Here is a 22321-nt window from a genome sequence, read left to right on the forward strand (position 1 = left end):
GTATTTGATAAGCGCTTACTACGTGCAAAGCACCTGTTCTGAGCGCTGGAGAGGTTATAAGGCAATCCGTCAATAAATACGAGTGAATGAATGAGTAATAATAATAATAATAATGATGGTATTTGATAAGCGCTTACTACGGGCAAAGCACCTGTTCTGAGCGCTGGGGAGGTTATAAGGCTATCCGTTAATAAATATGATTGAATGAATAATAATAATGATGGTATTTGATAAGCACTTACTACGTGCAAAGCACCTGTTCTGAGCGCTGGGGAGGTTATAAGGCGATCCGTCAATAAATACGATTGAATGAATGAATGAATGTATAATAATAATAATAATAATGGTATTTGATAAGTGCTTACTACATGCAAAGCACTGTTCTGAGCGCTGGGGAGGTTATAAGATGATCTGTCAATAAATACGATTGAATGAATGAATAATAATATTATTATTATTAGTATCAGTGCCTGGCACGTAGTAGGCGCTTAACAGATACCACAACTATTAACAAGCACATAATAAGCGCTTAACAAATACCATCATTATTATTGTTATTATTATCAGTGCCTGGCACATAGTAGGCGCTTAACAGATACCACAGCTATTAACAAGCACATAACAAGCGCTTAACCAATACCATCATCATTATTATTATTATTATCAGTGCCTGGCACATAGGCGGCGCTTAACAGATACCACAACTATTAACAAGCACATAATAAGCGCTTAACAAATACCATCATTATTTTTATCATTATTATTATTATCAGTGCCTGGCATGTAGTAGGCGCTTAACAGATACCACAACTATTAACAAGCACATAATAAGTGCTTAACAAATACCGTCATTATTATTGTTATTATTATCAGTGCCTGGCACGTAGTAGGCGCTTAACAGATACCACAGCTATTAACAAGCACATAACAAGCGCTTAACCAATGCCATCATCATTATTATTATTATTATTATTATCAGTGCCTGGCACATAGTAAGCGCTGAACAGATACCACAGCTATTAACAAGCACATAGCAAGTGCTTAACAAATACCATCATCATTATTATTATGATTATCAGTGCCTGGCACACAGTAGGCACTTAGATACCACAACTATTAACAAGCACATAATAAGCGCTTAACAAATACCATCGTTATTATTATTATTATTATTATCAGTGCCTGGCACATAGTCGGCGCTTAACAGATACCACAACTATTAACAAGAACATAATAAGTGCTTAACAAATACCATCATCATTATTATTATTATTATCAGTGCCTGGCACATAGTAGGCGCTGAACAGATACAACTAACAACAAGCACATAATAAGCGCTTAACAAATACCATCATCATTATTATTATTATTATCAGTGCCTGGCACATATAACAGATACTACTAGTAAGAAGCACATAATAAGTGCTTAACAAATACCATCATCATCATTATTATTATTATTATTATTATTATTATTATTATTATCATCAGGGCCTGGCACATAGTAGGCGCTTAACAGATACCACAACTATTAACAAGCACATAATAAGTGCTTAACAAATACCATCATTATCATTATTATTATTATCAGTGCCTGGCACATAGTAGGTGCTGAACAGATACCACAACTATTAACAAGCACATAACAAGCGTTTAACAAATACCATCATCATTATTATTATTATTATCAGTGCCTGGCACATATAACAGATACTACAACTAATAAGAAGCACATAATAAGTGCTTAACAAATACCATCATTATTATTATTATTATTATTATTATCAGGGCCTGGCACATAGTAGGTGCTTAACAGATACCGCAACTATTAACAAGCACATAATAAGTGCTTAACAAATACCATCATCATTATTATTATTATTATCAGTGCCTGGCACATAGTAGGTGCTGAACAGATACCACAGCTATTAACAAGCACATAACAAGCGCTTAACAAATACCATCATCATTATTATTATTCTTATCAGTGCCTGGCACATATAACAGATACTACAACTAGTAAGAAGCACATAATAAGTGCTTAACAAATACCATCATCATTATTATTATTATTATTATTGTTATCAGGGCCTGGCACATAGTAGGCGCTAAACAGATACCACAACTATTAACAAGCACATAACAATCGCTTAACAAATACCATCATCATTATTATTATTATCAGTGCCTGGACATAGTAGGCGCTGAACAGATACCACAACTATTAACAAGCACACAATAAGCGCTTAACAAATACCATCATCATTATTATTATTATTATTATCAGTGCCTGGACATAGTAGGCGCTGAACAGATACAACTATTAACAAGCACATAATAAGCGCTTAACAAATACCATCATCATTATTATTATTATTATCAGGGCCTGGCACATAGTAGGTGCTGAACAGATACCGCAATTATTAACAAGCACATAACAAGCGCTTAACAAATGCCATCATCATTATTATTATTATTATCAGTGCCTGGCACATATAACAGATACCACAACTAGTAAGAAGCACATAATAAGCGCTTAACAAATACCATCATCATTATTATTATTATTATTATTATCAGGGGCTGGCACATAGGTGCTTAACAGATACCACAACTATTAACAAGAACATAATAAGCGCTTAACAAATGCCATCACCATTATTATTGTTATTATCAGTGCCTGGCACATAGTAGGCGCTGAACAGATGCCACAGCTATTAACAAGCACATAACAAGCGCTTAATAAATACCATCATCATTATTATTGTTATTATCAGTGCCTGGCACATAGTAGGCGCTTAACAGAAGCCACAACTATTAACAAGCACACAATACCGTGAAAAACCCAAAGGTCTGCCCCGGTCGCGTGGTCCCGGCCCATCTCCGGGGCCCCCACCCGCCTCCCTTCCCGGACCGCGGTTCCCCGTCCCGAGGGCCGACCGCGTCCCTCCCGGTTTTTTGGGCAGATGGCCGCCTTCTTCAGCAACAACGTCCATCACTTCACCGCCTCGCTGAGCTACGGGCCCCAGTCGGCGGCCGGGTTCGTCAGCCCGGCGTCGGCCGCCTGCATGCTGCAGTACAAGAAGAGAGCCACCGCCTACATGAAGTCCCTCAAGAAGGTCAGGGCCCCCCGCGGGGAGCATCCGCACCCAGGACGGGCCGGGCGGGCCGGCGTCCCACGGGGAGACGCGGGGCCTTAGACGAGAGAGCCCAGGCTTGGGGGGTGGGGGCCCACCCGGGTTCTCCTCCCGGCTCCACCTGGCCGAGTCCCTTCACCTCTCCGTGCCTCAGTTCCCTCATCCGCAGAATGGGGATGAAGACTGGGAGGGGGGACAACCTGATCACCTCGTATCTCCCCCAGTGCTTAGAACAGGGCTGGGCACCTAGTAAGCTCACTCTCTCCCTCCCTTCCAGGCCCTACTGAGAGCTCACCTCCTCCAGGAGGCCTTCCCACACTCAGCCCCCTCCTCCCCCTCCCCACAGCACCTGGATAGAGTTCAGTCCAAGACTGAACTCCTTGTCTTCCCTCCCAAACCCTGCCCTCTACCTGACTTTCCCATCTCTGTGGACGGCACTACCACCCTTCCCATCTCACAAGCCCGCAACCTCGGTGTCATCCTCGACTCCGCTCTCTCGTTCGCCTCACACATCCGATCCGTCGCCAAAACCTGCCGGTCTCACCCCCGCCACATCGCCAAGATCCGCCCTTTCCTCTCCATCCAAACCGCTACCCTGCTCATTCAAGCTCTCATCCTATCCCGTCTGGATTACTGTATCAGCCTCCTCTCCGATCTCCCATCCTCCTGTCTCTCCCCACTTCAATCCATACTTCACGCCACTGCCCGGATCGTCTTTGTCCAGAAACGCTCTGGGCATGTTACTCCCCTCCTCAAAAATCTCCAGTGGCTCCCAATCAATCTGCGCATCAGGCAGAAACTCCTCACCCTGGGCTTCCAGGCTGTCCATCCATCCATCCCCTGGCCCCCTCCTACCTCACCTCCCTTCTCTCCTTCTCCAGCCCAGCCCGCACCCTCCGCTCCTCTGCCGCTAATCTCCTCACCGTACCCCGTTCTCGCCCGTCCCGCCTTCGACCCCCGGGCCTGGAATGCCCCCAATCCCTCTGCCCATCCGCCAAGCTAGCTCTCTTCCTCCCTTCAAAGCCCTACTGAGAACTCACCTCCTCCAGGAGGCCTTCCCACACTGAGCCCCCTCCTTCCTCTCCCCCCCTCCCCCTCTCCATCCCCCCCGCCTTACCTCCTTCCCTTCCCCACAGCACCTGTATATATGTATATATGTTTGTACGTATTTATTACTCTATTTTATTTGTACATATTTATTCTATTTATTTTATTTGGTTAATATGTTTTGTTTTGTTGTCTGTCTCCCCCTTCTACACTGTGAGCCCACTGTCGGGTAGGGACCGTCTCTATATGTTGCCAACTTGGACTTCCCAAGCGCTTCGTAGAGTGCTCTGCACACAGTAAGCGCTCAATAAATACAATTGAATGAATGAATGAATATATATGTTAGTACGTATTTATTACTTTATTTTATTTGTATATATTTGTTCTATTTTATTTGGTTATTATGTTGTGTTTTGTTCTCTGTCTTCCCCTTCTAGACTGTGTGCCCACTGTTGGGTAGGGACTGTCTCTACATGTTGCCAACTTGGACTTCCCAAGCGCTTAATACAGTGCTCTGCACACAGTAAGCGCTCAATAAATACGATTGAATGAATGTATATATGTTTGTACGTATTTATTACTCTATTTTATTTGTATATATTTGTTCTATTTATTTTATTTTGTTAATGTGGTTTGTTTTGTTCTCTGTCTCCCCCTTCTAGACTGTGAGCCCGACTGTTGGGTAGGGACCGTCTGTAGATGTTGCCAACATGTACTTCCCAAGTGCTTAGTCCAGTGCTCTGCACGCAGTAAGCGCTTAATAAATACGATTGAATGAATGATTGTATATATGTTTGTACGTATTTATTACTCCATTTTATTTGTATATATTTGTTCTATTTATTTTATTAATATGTTTTGTTTTGTTGTCTGTCTCCCCCTTCTAGGCTGTGAGCCCATTGTCGGGTAGGGACCCGTCTCTATATGTTACCAACTTGGACTTCCCAAGTGCTTAGTACAGTGCTCTGCACACAGTAAGCGCTCAATAAATGCACTTGAATGAATGAATGAATTTATTACTCTATTTTATTTGTACATGTTCTATTTATTTTATTTGGTTAATATGTTTTGTTTTGTTCTGTTCTCTGTCTCCCCCTTCTAGACTGTGAGCCCGCTGTTGGGTAGGGACCATCTTTATATGCTACCAACTTGTACTTCCCAAGTGCTTAGTCCAGTGCTGTGCACACAGTAAGCGCTCAATAAATACAATTGAATGAATGAATGAATGAATGAATTTATTACTCTTTTATTTGTACATATTTATTCTATTTATTTTATTTGGTTAATATGTTTTGTTTTGTTCTCTGCCTCCCCCTTCTAGACTGTGAGCCCGCTGTTGGGTAGGGACCGTCTCTATATGTTACAACTTGTACTTCAAGTGCTTAGTCCAGTGCTCTGCACACAGTAAGTGCTCAATAAATACAATTGACTGATTGATTGATTCTCTGTCTCCCCCTTCTAGACTGTGAGCCCGCTGTCGGGTAGGGACCGTCTCTACATGTTACAACTTGTACTTCCGAAGCGCTTAGTACAGTGCTCCGCACACAGTAAGCGCCCAATAAATACTATTGAATGAATGAATAACCCCCTCGCGGTGGTTTTGTTGCAGCCCAGTGGGGACTCGGTGCCTTACGAAGAGGCCCTGGCCAACCGTCGCGTTCTCCTCAGCTCCACCGAGAGCCGTGAAGCCCTTTCCCAGCAGGTACGGACCGCCCCCCTCCCTCCGGACCCTCCGGCTCCGTCCCCCCCTGCCCCGGCTACAGACTTCCCGACGGTCAGCCCGTGCCGGGGACCGCTCCTCCCGCGACCTTGGGCTGCGCGGCCGAGCCCGAGCACCGGACGCCCACAGGGACGGGGTTTCCATAGGCCGGCGGGGTCCCAGGGGGTCGCGAATCCTCTTTAAGTACATTTGGCAGAAGAAAAGCGCTTGAGGTCCCCCCCATCCAGCCGGCCCTCAAATGGCACGCGTCAGCGGGGGCTGCGAATCGACCCCTTTCCGCCCATTCCCCTCCATCCAGGCCGCTACCCAAGCTCTCATCCTATCCCGTCTGGGCTACTGCATCAGCCTTCTCTCGGATCTCCCATCCTCCTGACTCTCCCCACTTCAATCATCATCATCATCAATCGTATTTATTGAGCGCTTACTAAGTGCAGAGCACTGTACTAAGCGCTTGGGAAGTACAAATTGGCAACGTATAGAGACAGTCCCTACCCAACAGTGGGCTCACAGTCTAAAAGGGGGAGACAGAGAACAAGACCAAACGTACTAACAAAATAAAATAAATAGGATAGATATGTGCAAGTAAAATAAATAAATAAATAGAGTAATAAATCTGTACAAACATATATCCATATATACAGGTGCTGTGGGGAAGGGAAGGAGGTAAGATGGAGGGGATGGAGAGGGGGATGAGGGGGAGAGGAAGGAAGGGGCTCAGTCTGGGAAGGCCTCCTGGAGGAGGTGAGCTCTCAGCAGGGCCATACTTCACGCCGCTGCCCGGATTGTCTTTGTCCAGAAACGCTCTGGGCATGTTACTCCCCTCCTGAAAAATCTCCAGTGGCTCCCAATCAATCTGCGCATCAGGCAGAAACTCCTCACCCTGGGCTTCCAGGCTGTCCATCCCCTCGCCCCCTCCTACCTCACCTCCCTTCTGTCCTTCTCCAGCCCAGCCCGCACCCTCCGCTCCTCCGCCGCTAATCTCCTCACCGTTAGGCCTCGTTCTCGCCCGTCCCGCCATCGACCCCTGGCCCACGTCCTCCCCCCGGCCCGTAATGCCCTCCCTCCGCACACTCATTCAATCGTATTTATTGAGCGCTTACTGTGTGCAGAGCACTGGACTAAGCGCATCCGCCAAGCTCGCTCTCTTCCTCCCTTCAAAGCCCTACTGAGAGCTCACCTCCTCCGGGAGGCCTTCCCAGACTGAGCCCCCTTTTTCCTCTCCTCCTCCCCATCCCCCCCCGCGTTACCTCCTTCCCCTCCCCACAGCACCTGTATATATGTATAATATATGTTGCCAACTTGTACTTCCCAAGTGCTTAGTACAGTGCTCTGCACACAGTAAGCGCTCAATAAATACAATTGATTGATATGTTTGTACGTATTTATTACTCTATTTTAATTATAAATATTTATTTTATCTTGTTAATATGTTTTGTTTTGTTGTCTGTCTCCCCCTTCTAGACTGTGAGCCCGCTGTCAGGTAGGGACCGTCTCTATATGTTGCCAACTTGGACTTCCCAAGCACTTAGTACAGTGCTCTGCACACCGTAAGCGCTCAATAAATACGATTGATTGATATGTTTGTATGTATTTATTACTCTATTTTAATTGTACATATTTATTTTATCTTGTTAATATGTTTTGTTTTGTCTGTCTCCCCCTTCTAGACTGTGAGCCCGCTGTCAGGTAGGGACCGTCTCTATATGTTGCCAACTTGGACTTCCCAAGCGCTTAGTACGGTGCTCTGCACACCGTAAGCGCTCAATAAATACGATTGATTGATATGTTTGTACGTATTTATTACTCTATTTTAATTGTACATATTTATTTTATCTTGTTAATATGTTTTGTTTTGTTGTCTGTCTCCCCCTTCTAGACTGTGAGCCCGCTGTCAGGTAGGGACCGTCTCTATATGTTGCCAACTTGGACTTCCCAAGCGCTTAATACGGTGCTCTGCACACCGTAAGCGCTCAATAAATACGATTGATTGATATGTTTGTACGTATTTATTACTCTATTTTAATTGCACATATTTATTTTATCTTGTTAATATGTTTTGTTTTGTTGTCCCTCTCCCCCTTCTAAACTATGAGCCCGCTGTCATGTAGGGACCGTCTCTATATGTTGCCAACTTGGACTTCCCAAGCGCTTAGTCCGGTGCTCTGCACACAGTAAGCGCTCAATAAATACGATTGAATGAATGAATGACCCTAATTCCGCCAGCCGCTCCTGCAGGTTTCCGCATCCGTCGAAGACCGTTGCACGTGGAGCGCAGGTCTGGTCTCAGAGCGCAGTTCAAATAATAATAATAAATGATAATGGTATTTGTTAAGCGCTTACTATGTGCAAAGCACTGTTCTAAGCGCTGGGGAGGTTACAAGGTCATCAGGTTGTCATTCATTCATTCAATCGTATTTATTGAGCGCTTACTGTGTGCAGAGCACTGGACTAAGCGCTTGGGAAGTCCAAGTTGGCAACATCTAGAGACGGTCCCTACCCAACAGTGGGCTCACAGTCTAGAATGGGGAGACAGAAAACAAAACAAAACATATTAATAAAATAAAATAAATAGACTGTGTACAAGTAAAATCAATAGAGTCATAAATACGTACATACATATATATATATATGTATATATATATATACACACATATATCCCTACCCAACAGCGGGCTCACAGTCTAGAAGGGGGAGACAGAGAACAAAACAAAACATATTAACAAAATAAAATAGAATATGTACAAGTAAAAAAAATAGAGTAATAAATACGTACAAACATATATACATATATACATATATCCCTACCCAACAGCAGGCTCACAGTCTAGAAGGAGGAAGACAGAGAACAAAACAAAACATATTAACAAAATAAAAGAAATAGAATATGTACAAGTAAAATAAATAGAGTAATAAATACGTACAAACATATATACATATATCCCTACCCAGCAGCGGGCTCACAGTCTAGAAGGGGGAGACAGAGAACAAAACAAAACATATTAACAAAATAAAATAAATAGAATAAGTACAAGTAAAATAAATAGAGTAATAAATACGTACAAACATATATATATATATCCCTACCCAACAGTGGGCTCACAGTCTAGAAGGGGGAATACAGAGAACAAAACATATTAACAAAATAAAAAAAGTAGAATATGTACAAGTAAAATAAATAGAGTAATAAATACATACAAACATATATACATATATCCCTACCCAACAGCGGGCTCACAGTCTAGAAGGGGGAGACAGAGAACAAAACAAAGCATATTAACAAAATAAGTAGAATATCTACAAGTAAATTAAATAGAGTAATAAATACGTACAAACATATATACATATATACATATATCCCTACCCAACAGCAGGCTCACAGTCTAGAAGGAGGAAGACAGAGAACAAAACAAAACATATTAACAAAATAAAAGAAATAGAATATGTACAAGTAAAATAAATAGAGTAATAAATTCGTACAAACATATATACATATATCCCTACCCAACAGCGGGCTCACAGTCTAGAAGGGGGAGACAGAGAACAAAACAAAACATATTAACAAAATAAAATAAATAGAATATGTACAAGTAAAATAAATAGAGTAATAAATACATACAAACATATATATATATATCCCTACCCAACAGTGGGCTCACAGTCTAGAAGGGGGAAGACAGAGAACAAAACATATTAACAAAATAAAAAAAGTAGAATATGTACAAGTAAAATAAATAGAGTAATAAATACATACAAACATATATACATATATCCCTACCCAACAGCGGACTCACAGTCTAGAAGGGGGAGACAGAGAACAAAACAAAGCATATTAACAAAATAAGTAGAATATCTACAAGTAAAATAGAGTAATAAATACGTACATATATATATATATATACACACACACACATATATCCCTGCCCCAACAGGGCCCCTGCGCAGCCCTCCCCTCCTTGCCCCCATCGCCCAACGACGGGGGGCTCACGGTCTTAATCCCCATTTTACAGACGAGGGAACTGAGGCCCAGAGAAGTGAAGTGACTTGCCCAAAGTCACCGCAGGTGACAGTTGGCAGACACGGGATTCGAACCCACGACCTCTGACTCCAAAGCCCGGGCTCTTTCCAGCGAGCCACGCTGCTTCAAAGCCCCCCGGCCTCATCGGGGGCTCATCTCCTCCCAGAGACCTTTCTTTTTTCTTATTATTTAGCGTCCTTAGCGCCAAGCACCGTACTAAGCGCCGCGAACTGGGACAGTAAGCGCTCAATAAATATGATTGATTGATTGATTGGGGCGCTTACCTTCCCGGGATGACCCGTTCCCTTCCTCTTGTCCAGGTCCAGCAGAGTTTGGAGAAGATTGGGAAGCTGGAGCAGGAGAAGGAGCACTGGATGCTAGAGGCCCAGCTGGCCAAAGTCAAGGCCGAGCGGCTAAAGAGCGTCTCCCCCACGGGACCGGAGGCCCGGGATAAAGAAGACGCCCCCGACCGCTCTCTGCCAGAGCCCGGGAAGACTTCCAGTCCGGTAGGAGCTCGGTTTTCCGCACCTACGCCCTGTCCTGAGCACTGGGATGGTTCCAAGAAAATCGGGGCGGCCACACAGCGCTCACGGTCTTAACCCCCATTTTCCAGATGAGGTAACCGAGGCACGGAGAAATCAATCAATCAGTCGTATTTATTGAGCGCTTACTGTGTGCAGAGCACTGGACTAAGCGCTTGGGAAGTCCAAGGTGGCAACATATCGAGACGGTCCCTACCCGACAGTGGGCTCACAGTCTAAAAGGGGGAGACAGAGAACAAAACCAAACATACTAACAAAAGAAAATAAATAGAATAGATATGGACAAGTAAAATAAATAAATAAATATATAGAGTAATATAATAATACTAGAGTAATAGAGTAGAGTAGAAACCCACCATCACACGGCGGGCGAGTGGCGGAGCCAGGATTAGAACCGGGACTTGACTTCCAAGGCCCCTGCTCTATCCACTAAGCCATGCCGCTTCTTTGCTTTTAATCCTGGCTCATTCGTTTAATCGTATTTATTGAGCGCCTACTGTGTGCAGAGCACTGTGCCAAGCGCTTGGGAAGTACAAGTCGGCAACACATAGAGATGCCGCTTCTCTGCTTTTAATCCTGGCTCATTCGTTCAGTCGTATTTATTGAGCGCCTACTGTGTGCAGAGCATTGTGCCAAGCGCTTGGGAAGTACAAGTTGGCAACGCATAGAGATGCCGCTTCTCTGCTTTTAATCCTGGTTCATTCGTTCAGTCGTATTTATTGAGCGCTCACTGTGTGCAGAGCACTGGACTAAGCGCTTGGGAAGTACAAGTCGGCAACGCATAGAGACGGTCCCTACCCAGCGGCGGGCTCACAGTCTAGAAGGGGGAGACAGACAGACAACAAAACATATTAACCAAATAAAATAAATAGAATAAATATGTACAAATAAAATAGAGTAATAAATACCTACAAACATATATACATATATACAGGTAGACAGCAAAACAAAACATTAACAAAATAAAATAAGGAGAATAAATATGTACAAATAAAATAGAGTAGTAAATACGTACAAACATATATACATCTATATAGGTAGACAGCAAAACAAAACATATTAAGACTGTGAGCCCCCCATGGGACAACCTCATTCATTCATTCATTCAGTCAATCGTATTTATTGAGCGCTTACTGTGTGCAGAGCACTGGACTAAGCGCTTGGGAAGTACAAGTCAGCAACGCATAGAGACGGTCCCTGCCCAACCGCGGGCTCACAGTCTAGAAGGGGGAGACAGACAGACAACAAAACATATTAACCAAATAAAATAAATAGAATAATTATGTACAAATAAAATAGAGTAATAAATACGTACAAACATATATACAGGTAGACAGCAAAAGAAAACATATTAGCAAAATAAAATAAATAGAATAAATATGTACAAATAAAATAGAGTAATAAATACGTACCAACATATATACATATATACAGGTAGATAGCAAAACAAAACGTATTAAGTCTGTGAGCCCCCCATGGGACAACCTTATTCATTCATTCATTCATTCATTCAATCGTATTTATTGAGCGCTTACTGTGTGCAGAGCACTGTACCAAGCGCTTGGGAAGTACAAGTTGGCAACATATAGAGACGGTCCCTACCATTCCACCACTGGTCTGCTGTGTGTCCTTGGGCGAATTACTGTACTTCTCTGGGCTCAGCACAGTGTTCTGCACACAGTAAGCTCTCAATAAGTATGATTGAATGAATGAATGGGCCTCAATTACCTCAGCGGTAAACCCGGGTTGAAGACCGTTACCCCACTGTGGGATGGGGACTGTGTCCACCCTGTTATTCATTCATTCACTCAATCGTATTTATTGAGCGCTTACTGTGTGCAGAGCACTGTCCTAAGCGCTTGGGAAGTCCAAGTTGGCAACATAGACGGTCAATCAATCAATCAGTCGTATTTATTGAGCGCTTACTGTGTGCAGAGCACTGTACTAAGGGATTGGGAAGTCCAAGTTGGCAACGTATAGAGACGGTCCCTACGCAACAGCGGGCTCCCAGTCTAGAAGGGTCTTGTCTTGTCATCCCCGTCCTTCCCTCGGCTAACCGGACGTCCTCTTGCTCCGCAGGTCGGGACGTTGGCCGTGACGCCGGACTCGGAGGTACGGCCGACCGTTCGGACCGTCCCGCGGCCTCTCTGTGACCCTTTGGGGGGGACGGGGAGAGGGTCGCCGCCCAGGCCGGGAACCGGCGGTCTCCCCGGAGAAGTCGCCGGAGGCTGGCGGCCGTCCACTAAGAGCTCTCCGCGGGCGGGTGGGCGGGTGGACGCGGCGCTCAGAGCCCTCCCTCTCGTTGGGCAGGTGTCGGCGGCCGCGGCCGAGGCGCGAGAAGGCCTGATCCGGGCCCACTACCTGGGCAGAATCGTGGACCTCACGTCCCAGCTGCAGCTGGCCGACAGCAAGTCCGTGCACTTCCACGCCGAGGTGAGGGGCCCCAGCCGGACCCCACCGAGCCCCTCCCACTCGCCCGTACTCTTCAAAGCGCTGGTTTCAGTCATTCAGTCGTTCATTCAATCATATTTATTTGATAACGATGGCGTTTATGAAGCGCTTCCTATGTGCAAAGCACTGGTTTCATTCATTCAGTCATTCATTCAATCATTTATTTAATAACAATGGCATTTATGAAGCGCTTCCTATGTGCAAAGCACCATTCTAAGCCCTGGTTTCATTCATTCAGTCATTCAATCATATTTAATAACGATGGCATTTATGAAGCCATCGAGAAGCAGCGTGGCTCAGTGGAAAGAGCCCGGGCTTTGGAGTCAGAGGTCGTGGGTTTGAATCCCGGCTCTGCCAGTTGTCAGCTGTGTGACTTTGGGCAAGTCACTTCACTTCTCTGGGCCTCAGTTATCTCATCTGTAAAATGGGGATTAAGATTGTGAGCCCCCCGTGGGACAACCTGATCACCTTGTAACCTCCCCAGCACTTAGAACAGTGCTTTGCACATAGTAAGTGCTTAATAAATGCCATTAAAAAAAAAAAAAAAAAAAAAAAAAAATGAAGCGCTTCCTATGTGCAAAGCACCGTTCTAAGCGCTGGTTTCATTCATTCAGTCATTCATTCAATCATATTTATTTGATAACGATGGCATTTATGAAGCGCTTCCTTTGTGCAAAGCACTGGCTTCATTCATTCAGTCGTTCAATCATATTTATTCGATAACGATGGCATTTATGAAGCGCTTCCTACGTGCAAAGCACTGGCTTCATTCATTCAGTCATTCATTCAATCATATTTATTTAATAACGATGGCATTTATGAAGTGCTTCCTATGTGCAAAGCACTGGTTTCATTCAGTCATTCATTCAATCATATTTAATAACGATGCCATTTATGAAGCGCTTCCTATGTGCAAAGCACTGGTTTCATTCATTGTCATTCAGTCATATTTATTTAATAACGATGGCATTTATGAAGGGCTTCCTATGTGCAAAGCACTGTTGTCATTCATTCAGTCATTCATTCAATCATATTTAATAACGATGGCATTTATGAAGTGCTTCCTATGTGCAAAGCGCCGTTCTAAGCGCTGGTTTCATTCATTCAGTCGTTCATTCAATCATATTTATTTAATAACGATGGCATTTATGAAGCACTTCCTATGTGCAAAGCACTGGTTTCATTCATTCAGTCATTCATTCAATCATTTATTTAATAACAATGGGATTTATGAAGCGCTTCCTATGTGCAAAACATGGTTCTAAGCGCTGGTTTCATTCAGTCATTCAATCATATTTAATAACAATGGCATTTATGAAGCGCTTCCTATGTGCAAAGCACTGTTTTCATTCATTCAGTCAGTCATTCAATCATATTTAATAACGATGGCATTTATGAAGCGCTTCCTATGTGCAAAGCGCCGTTCTAAGCGCTGGTTTCATTCATTCAGTCGTTCATTCAATCATATTTATTGAATAACGATGGCATTTATGAAGCGCTTCCTGTGTGCAAAGCACTGGTTTCATTCATTCAGTCATTCATTCAATCATTTATTTAATAACAATGGCATTTATGAAGCGCTTCCTATGTGCAAAACATGGTTCTAAGCGCTGGTTTCATTCATTCAGTCATTCAATCATATTTAATAACAATGGCATTTATGAAGCGCTTCCTATGTGCAAAGCGCCGTTCTAAGTGCTGGTTTCATTCATTCAGTCGTTCATTCAATCATATTTATTTGATAACGATGGCGTTTATGAAGCGCTTCCTATGTGCAAAGCACTGGCTTCATTCATTCAGTCATTCATTCAATCATATTTATTTGATAACGATGGCGTTTATGAAGCGCTTCCTATGTGCAAAGCACTGGCTTCATTCATTCAGTCATTCATTCAATCATATTTATTTGATAACGATGGCATTTATGAAGCGCTTCCTATGTGCAAAGCACTGGCTTCATCCATTCAGTCATTCATTCAATCATATTTATTCGATAACGATGGCATTTCTGAAGCGCTTCCTACGTGCAAAGCACTGGCTTCATTCATTCAGTCATTCATTCAATCACATTTATTTAATAACGATGGCATTTATAAAAGTGCTTCCTATGTGCAAAGCACTGGCTTCATTCATTCAGTCATTCATTCAATCATATTTATTTAATAACGATGCCATTTATGAAGCGCTTCCTATGTGCAAAGCACTGGTTTCATTCATTGTCATTCAGTCATATTTATTTAATAACGATGGCATTTATGAAGGGCTTCCTATGTGCAAAGCACTGTTTTCATTCATTCAGTCAGTCATTCAATCATATTTAATAACGATGGCATTTATGAAGCGCTTCCTATGTGCAAAGCGCCGTTCTAAGCGCTGGTTTCATTCATTCAGTCGTTCATTCAATCATATTTATTGAATAACGATGGCATTTATGAAGCGCTTCCTGTGTGCAAAGCACTGGTTTCATTCATTCAGTCATTCATTCAATCATTTATTTAATAACAATGGCATTTATGAAGCGCTTCCTATGTGCAAAACACGGTTCTAAGCGCTGGTTTCATTCATTCAGTCATTCAATCATATTTAATAACAATGGCATTTATGAAGCGCTTCCTATGTGCAAAGCGCCGTTCTAAGTGCTGGTTTCATTCATTCAGTCGTTCATTCAATCATATTTATTTGATAACGATGGCGTTTATGAAGCGCTTCCTATGTGCAAAGCACTGGCTTCATTCATTCAGTCATTCATTCAATCATATTTATTTGATAACGATGGCATTTATGAAGCGCTTCCTATGTGCAAAGCACTGGCTTCATCCATTCAGTCATTCATTCAATTATATTTATTCGATAACGATGGCATTTCTGAAGCGCTTCCTACGTGCAAAGCACTGGCTTCATTCATTCAGTCATTCATTCAATCACATTTATTTAATAACGATGGCATTTATAAAAGTGCTTCCTATGTGCAAAGCACTGGCTTCATTCATTCAGTCATTCATTCAATCATATTTATTTAATAACGATACCATTTATGAAGCGCTTCCTATGTGCAAAGCACTGGTTTCATTCATTGTCATTCAGTCATATTTATTTAATAACGATGGCATTTATGAAGGGCTTCCTATGTGCAAAGCACTGTTTTCATTCATTCAGTCAGTCATTCAATCATATTTAATAACGATGGCATTTATGAAGCGCTTCCTATGTGCAAAGCGCCGTTCTAAGCGCTGGTTTCATTCATTCAGTCGTTCATTCAATCATATTTATTGAATAACGATGGCATTTATGAAGCGCTTCCTGTGTGCAAAGCACTGGTTTCATTCATTCAGTCATTCATTCAATCATTTATTTAATAACAGTGGCATTTATGAAGTGCTTCCTATGTGCAAAGCACCGTTCTAAGCCCTGGTTTCATTCATTCAGTCATTCAATCATATTTAATAACGATGGCATTTATGAAGCGCTTCCTATGTGCAAAGCGCCGTTCTAAGCGCTGGTTTCATTCATTCAGTCGTTCATTCAATCATATTGAATAACGATGGCATTTATGAAGTGCTTCCTATGTGCAAAGCACTGGTTTCATTCATTCAGTCGTTCATTCAGTCATATTTATATAATGACGATGGCATTTATGAAGCGCTTCCTATGTGCAAAGCACTGATTTCATTCATTCAGTCATTCATTCAATCATTTCTTTAACAACGATGGCGTTTATGAAGCGCTTCCTATGTGCAAAGCACTAGTTTCATTCATTCAGTCATTCAATCATATTTATTTAATGACGATGGCATTTATGAAGCGCTTCCTATGTGCAAAGCACTGGTTTCATTCATTCATTCAGTCATTCAATCATATTTAATAACGATGGCATTTATGAAGCGCTTCCTATGTGCAAAGCACTGTTCTAAGCGCTGGTTTCATTTGTTCATTCATTCATTCATTCATTCATATTTATTTAATAACGATGGCATTTATTAAGCGCTTACTATGTTCTAAGCGCTGGTTTCATTCATTCATTCAATCATTTATTTAATGACGATGGCATTTATTAAGCGCTTCCTATGTGCAAAGCACTGTTCTAAGAGCTGGTTTCATTCATTCAGTCAGTCATTCAGTCAGTCATATTTATTTAATAATGATGGCATTTATTAAGCGCTTACTATGTGCAAAGCACTGCTCTAAGCGCTGGGGAGGTTACAAGGTGATCAGGTTGTCCCACCTGGGGCTCACGGTCTTCATCGTCATTTTGCAGATGAGGTCACTGAGGTCCAGAGAAGTGAAGTGACTTGCCCAAAGTCACCCAGCTGACAGTTGGCGGAGCCGGGATTTGAACCCATGACCCCTGACTCCAAAGCCCGGGATCTTTCCGCTGAGCCACGCTGCTTGTGTAGAGCACCATGCTAAACGCTTGGGTGGGGGCATTACAGCAGAATTAGTAGACGCCGTCCCCTGCCCGTAACGAGCGTGCGGTCTAGAGGGGGAGAAAGACATTAATGTGAATAAATAATTTGTAAACTTGAAAATATGTTACAAGGTATGTACAAGGTTACAAGGTAAACTTAAAGGTATGTTAGAGAAGCAGCGTGGCTCAGAGGACAGAGCCCGGGCTTTGGAGTCAGAGGTTGTGGGTTCAAATCCTGGCTCCTCCACCTGTCAGCTGGGTGACTTGGGGCAAGTCACTTCACTTCTCTGGGCCTCAGTTCCCTCATCTGGAAAATGGGGTTTAATACTGTGTGCCCCCCCCCCCCCCCGTGGGACAACCTGATCACCTTGTAACCTCCCCAGCGCTTAGAACAGTGCTTTGCACATAGCGCTTAATAAATGCCATTATCATTATTATTCTTATTGAGGGAAGGGAGTGTATCTGTTATATCGTTTTATTGCAGTCTCCCAACTCCCAAGTGCTTAACACGGTGCTCTGCACACAGTAAGCACTCAATAGATAGGAGTGACTGACCAACTGATCCCTCCTCCCCCCGACTTTTAGCAAAGCGGTCCCCGCAGGGCAGTATCGGCCACCCATCGCGGGGGTCCCGGCGGGTAACCGGTTCTTTTCCGAATCGACAGTGCCGCGCCCTCGCCAAGAGACTGTTCTTGGCGGAGAAGTCCAAGGAGGCCCTGGCCGAAGAGGTGAAGTCCGCCACCCAGAACGTCAGCCGGCTGCAGGTGGGTCCCCCGGGGTGGGCCCTGCAGCTGCCCCGATCGCGCTGGACGCCCTCAGAGACCAGAACCCGTTGTCCCCGAGCTCCCCACACCCGGTTGCCCCGGAGCGGGGCGATTTAAGGGTGGGCAAGCCCCCAGGGAGAGGGTTCGAAGGGAGGTGACCCCGGCCTGGCCTTCTGCCTGTCCAGTCATCCCCACCTCCTCCTGCCTCGCCGCCGCAGGCCCCGACGGCCGCCGCCCCCGGGACTCGATGTCCCGCCGTCCGGCCGGCCGGTTCCCAAGTGGGGTCTCCAAGCCGCGGGCCCGGGCCCGCGCTCTGAGTGTGGGAGGGATTCCCCCCGGCCCGAGCCCACCCAACCCCCGGAGCGGAGAGGAACTCCGCCAGGTTTGGAAAGCCGAGAAGGCGGAGGTCAGTTTGGGCCTCTGCTTCTGGTCCCCGAATCATTTTCCCCGGGATGAATCCAGCCTGGCCTGGCCCGGTCAGAGACCCCCAGCCCAGCTCCATCTTCATCATCATCATCATCAATCGTATTTATTGAGCGCTTACTGTGTGCAGAGCACTGTACTAAGCGCTTGGGAAGTACAAATTGGCATCATATAGAGACAGTCCCTACCCCATCTTGTTGCCAGATAGAGCAGATGCCACTGAAAAATTGCCCCTTCAACTCCCTCTCTTCCATGGTTCCCTTCCTCCTTCCCCTCTTTCCTTCCCTTCCCTCCTTTCCTTTCTCCTTTCCTCCTCTCCTCTCTTCTGTCCTTCCCTTCCTCCCTCCCTCCCTCTTTCCCTCCCACTTTCCCTCCCTTCCTCTTTCCCTCCTACTTTCCATTATTTTCCATTATTACTTCCATCATTCCATTATTACTTTCCAATTATTCCATTATTATTCCATTATTCCATTCCAATAATTCCATCAATTATTCCACTTCCATTATTACTTTCCAATAAAATGCCATTATTATTATTATTATTTCCCTCCCATCCTCTTTCCCTCCCTCCCTTCCCTCTTCCCATCCCTCTTCCCATCCCTCCCTCCATCCCCCCTTCCCTCCCTCCATCCCCTGCCCATAGGACGAGCTGACCACCACCAAGAGGAGCTACGAGGGCCAGCTGAGTATGATGAGCGACCACCTCTGCAGCATGAACGAGACCCTGTCGAAGCAGAGAGAAGAAATCGACACGCTGAAGATAGCCAGCAAGGTAAGGCGGTGGGGGGGCTCGGGTCCCTTCCCTCCCTCGGGGACGGCACGGCTCCCTTCCGGCCAGTTTTTAAGTTTTGGTGTCCAGCCAGGGCATCTGGGCTCAGAGGGGTCTCCGGTTTGAGCCCCGGCTTCCCGGGGGGACCATCTGTCCATTCCCACGACTCCGGGCTGCGTTAACGCAGGGCCGTGGCCAGGCCTGCAGGCCGAGGGCTTCTGGGGGGAGAACAGCAGCCCAGTGGGCCTGGGAGAGGAAGCTCGAGGTCTTTTCCCTCCTGAGGACCTCCTCCTCCTCCTCCCCACTCGGCCGGCAGGGCCCAGATCGTTCTCAGGTGAGGAAACTGAGGCCCAAGAGGCCCCATCCAAAATGGGTCACCTAGCTGGCTCTTATTCATTCATTCATTCAATCGTATTTATTGAGCGCTTACTGTGTGCAGAGCACTGGACTAATCGCTTGGGAAGTCCAGGTCGGCAACATATAGAGACAGTCCCTACCCAATCAATCAATCAATCGTATTTATTGAGCGCTTACTGTGTGCAGAGCACTGTAATAAGTGCTTGGGAAGTACAAGTTGGCAACATCTAGAGACGGTCCCTACCCAGCAGCGGGCTCGCAGCCTAGAAGGGGGAGACAGACAATAAAGCAAAACATATTAACAAAATAAAATAAATAGAATAGTAAATATCTTAGCCTTAGACCACACTGCCTCGTCCATCCTGTGGTACAAGGCCGCCACCTCTGAGAAGCTCACCTAACTTCTCTGTGCCTCAGTTCCCTCATCTGTAAAATGGGGATGAAGACTGTGAGCCCCCCGTGGGACAAACTGATCACCTTGTATCCCTCCAGCGCTTAGAACAGTGCTTTGCACGTAGTAAGCGCTTAACAAATACCACTAAAAAAAAAAAAAAAATAGAGTCGGTGGGCACGTTCCCTGTCCACAGTGAGGTTCCAGTCTCGAGGGACAGGATACTTGGGGACTCGAAGGCCTCCGCGACCCGTGGACTCCGTCGGGGAGACGCACCAGGGGTGGTCATTTCCCGCCTCGCCCCCGAAAATTAGCCGAGGCCCGGTCACCCCCGTCCTCCGTCGAGACCCCGGGGAGGGCGGTTTTGACTGACGCGTGTGTTTGTCCTCGCCAGGGAAATTCCAAGAAGAACAAGAGTCGATAGTTTACGGACGCCGTCCGAACGTCCGTCCGTCCGAACGGACCCGCGGGCCCGCCGGTGCGGAGAGACGGGCGCCGGCGGGCCCGGGGCCCGACGCGACTCCTCCGAGACGCTCAGCTCGCCATCGGAACCGGTCGGACCAAGCCGGGCTCCCGAGTGGGCGACTTGGGCCTCGTCCAGACGGGGCTCCCGTTTTCCGGGCGGGAGAACCGGCCCGGGACGCTCGTCTGTCTCCCTCCTCGTGCGTTTCGGGACCACAGTGGTCACGTCGTCCTCCGAGTGACTCCCCCGTCCCCCTCTCCCTCTTCCTCCCCCTCCTCGTCCGGTCGGAGGAGTCCATCCTCGTCTCCCGACCTCCGGTCCAGGGACACTGGCGCCAATAAATTCACACTTAATAATAACCGTGGTATTCATTAAGTGCTTTCTGGCCACGGTAAACACAAGATTCATTCATTCAATCGTATCTATTCATTCATTTCATTCATTCAAAAGTATTTATTGAGCACTTACTGCGTGCAGAGCACTGTACTAAGTGCTTGGGAAGTCCAAGTTGGCAACATATGGAGACGGTCCCTACCCAACAATGGGCTCACAGTCTAGAAGGGGGAGACGGACAACAAAACAAATCATGTGGACGGGTGTCAAGTCGTCAGAACAAATAGAATTATGGCTATATGCACATCACTAACAAAATACATATTGTATTGTACATATTTATTACTCTATTTTACTTGTACATATCTATTCTATTTATTTGATTTTGTTAGTATGTTTGGTTTTGTTCTCTGTCTCCCCCTTTTAGACTGTGAGCCCACTGTTGGGCAGGGACCGTCTCTATATGTTGCCAATTTGTACTTCCCAAGCGCTTAGTACAGTGCTCTGCACATAGTAAGCGCTCAATAAATACGATTGATGATGAAAATAAATAGAATAGTAAATATGGACAAGTAAAATAGAGTGATGAATCAGTACAAACGTATATACAGGTGCTGTGGGGAGGGGAAGGAGGTAGGGCGGGGGTGGGGAATGGGGCAGCGTGGCTCAGTGGAAAGAGCCCGGGCTTTGGAGTCAGAGGTCATGGGTTCAAATCCCGGCTCCGACAACTGTCAGCTGTGTGACCTTGGGCAAGTCACTTCACTTCTCTGTGTCTGTTACCTCCTCTGTAAAATGGAGATTAAAAGCGTGAGCCCCACGTGGGACACCCTGATTACCCTGTAGCTATCCCAGCGCTTAGAACAGTGCTCGGCACGTAGTAAGCGCTTAACAAATATCATCATCATCCTGTATCTACCCCAGTGCTTAGAACAGTGCTCAGCACATAGTAAGCGCTTAAGAAATACCAACATCATCATCATGGGGAGAAAGACAGGAAAAAGGGGGCTCAGTCTGGGAAGGCCTCTTGGAGGAGGTGAGCTCTCAGTAGGGCTTTGAAGGATAATCGGGTTGGATAAAGTCCCTGTCCCGCAAGGGGCTCACAGTCTAAACAGGAGGGCAAACAGGAGAACTGAGGTACAGAGAAGGTGAACGGACTCACCCGAAGTCACACAGCAGCCGAGTGGTGGAGCGGGATCGGAACCCGCGACCTTCCGACTCCCGGGCTCTAGCCACTAGGCCACGCTGCTTCTGTTAAAGCGCTCTGTATGCAGTAATAATAATAATAATGGCATTTATTAAGCGCTTACTATGTGCACAGCACTGTTCTAAGCACTGGGGTGGTTACAAGGTGCTCAGGTTGTCCCACGGGGGGCTCACAGTCTTCATCCCCATTTTCCAGATGAGGTCACTGAGGCCCAGAGAAGTGAAGTGACTTGCCCAAAGTCACCCAGCTGACAAGTGGAGGAGCCTGGATTTGAACCCATGACCTCTGACTCCATAGCCC

General features: G+C 45.3%; 1 protein-coding gene across 1 annotated transcript in view; it reads left to right on the forward strand.

The window, feature by feature from the left end:
• The window catches only part of PPP1R21 (protein phosphatase 1 regulatory subunit 21), a 77302-nt gene extending 56810 nt beyond the window's left edge, over window positions 1-20492 (forward strand). The window contains exons 15-22 of the mRNA XM_038751272.1: window positions 2967-3119; window positions 5794-5886; window positions 10240-10425; window positions 12541-12573; window positions 12772-12894; window positions 17983-18081; window positions 19148-19276; window positions 20416-20492. Coding sequence (XP_038607200.1) covers window positions 2967-3119; window positions 5794-5886; window positions 10240-10425; window positions 12541-12573; window positions 12772-12894; window positions 17983-18081; window positions 19148-19276; window positions 20416-20445 — 846 coding nt within the window. The 3' untranslated portion in view covers window positions 20446-20492. The remainder of the gene's footprint in view (window positions 1-2966; window positions 3120-5793; window positions 5887-10239; window positions 10426-12540; window positions 12574-12771; window positions 12895-17982; window positions 18082-19147; window positions 19277-20415) is intronic.
• The last annotated feature ends 1829 nt before the right edge of the window (window positions 20493-22321 follow it).

This window comes from Tachyglossus aculeatus, chromosome 9 (assembly GCF_015852505.1).
Source record: "Tachyglossus aculeatus isolate mTacAcu1 chromosome 9, mTacAcu1.pri, whole genome shotgun sequence".
Lineage (NCBI taxonomy): Eukaryota > Metazoa > Chordata > Mammalia > Monotremata > Tachyglossidae > Tachyglossus > Tachyglossus aculeatus.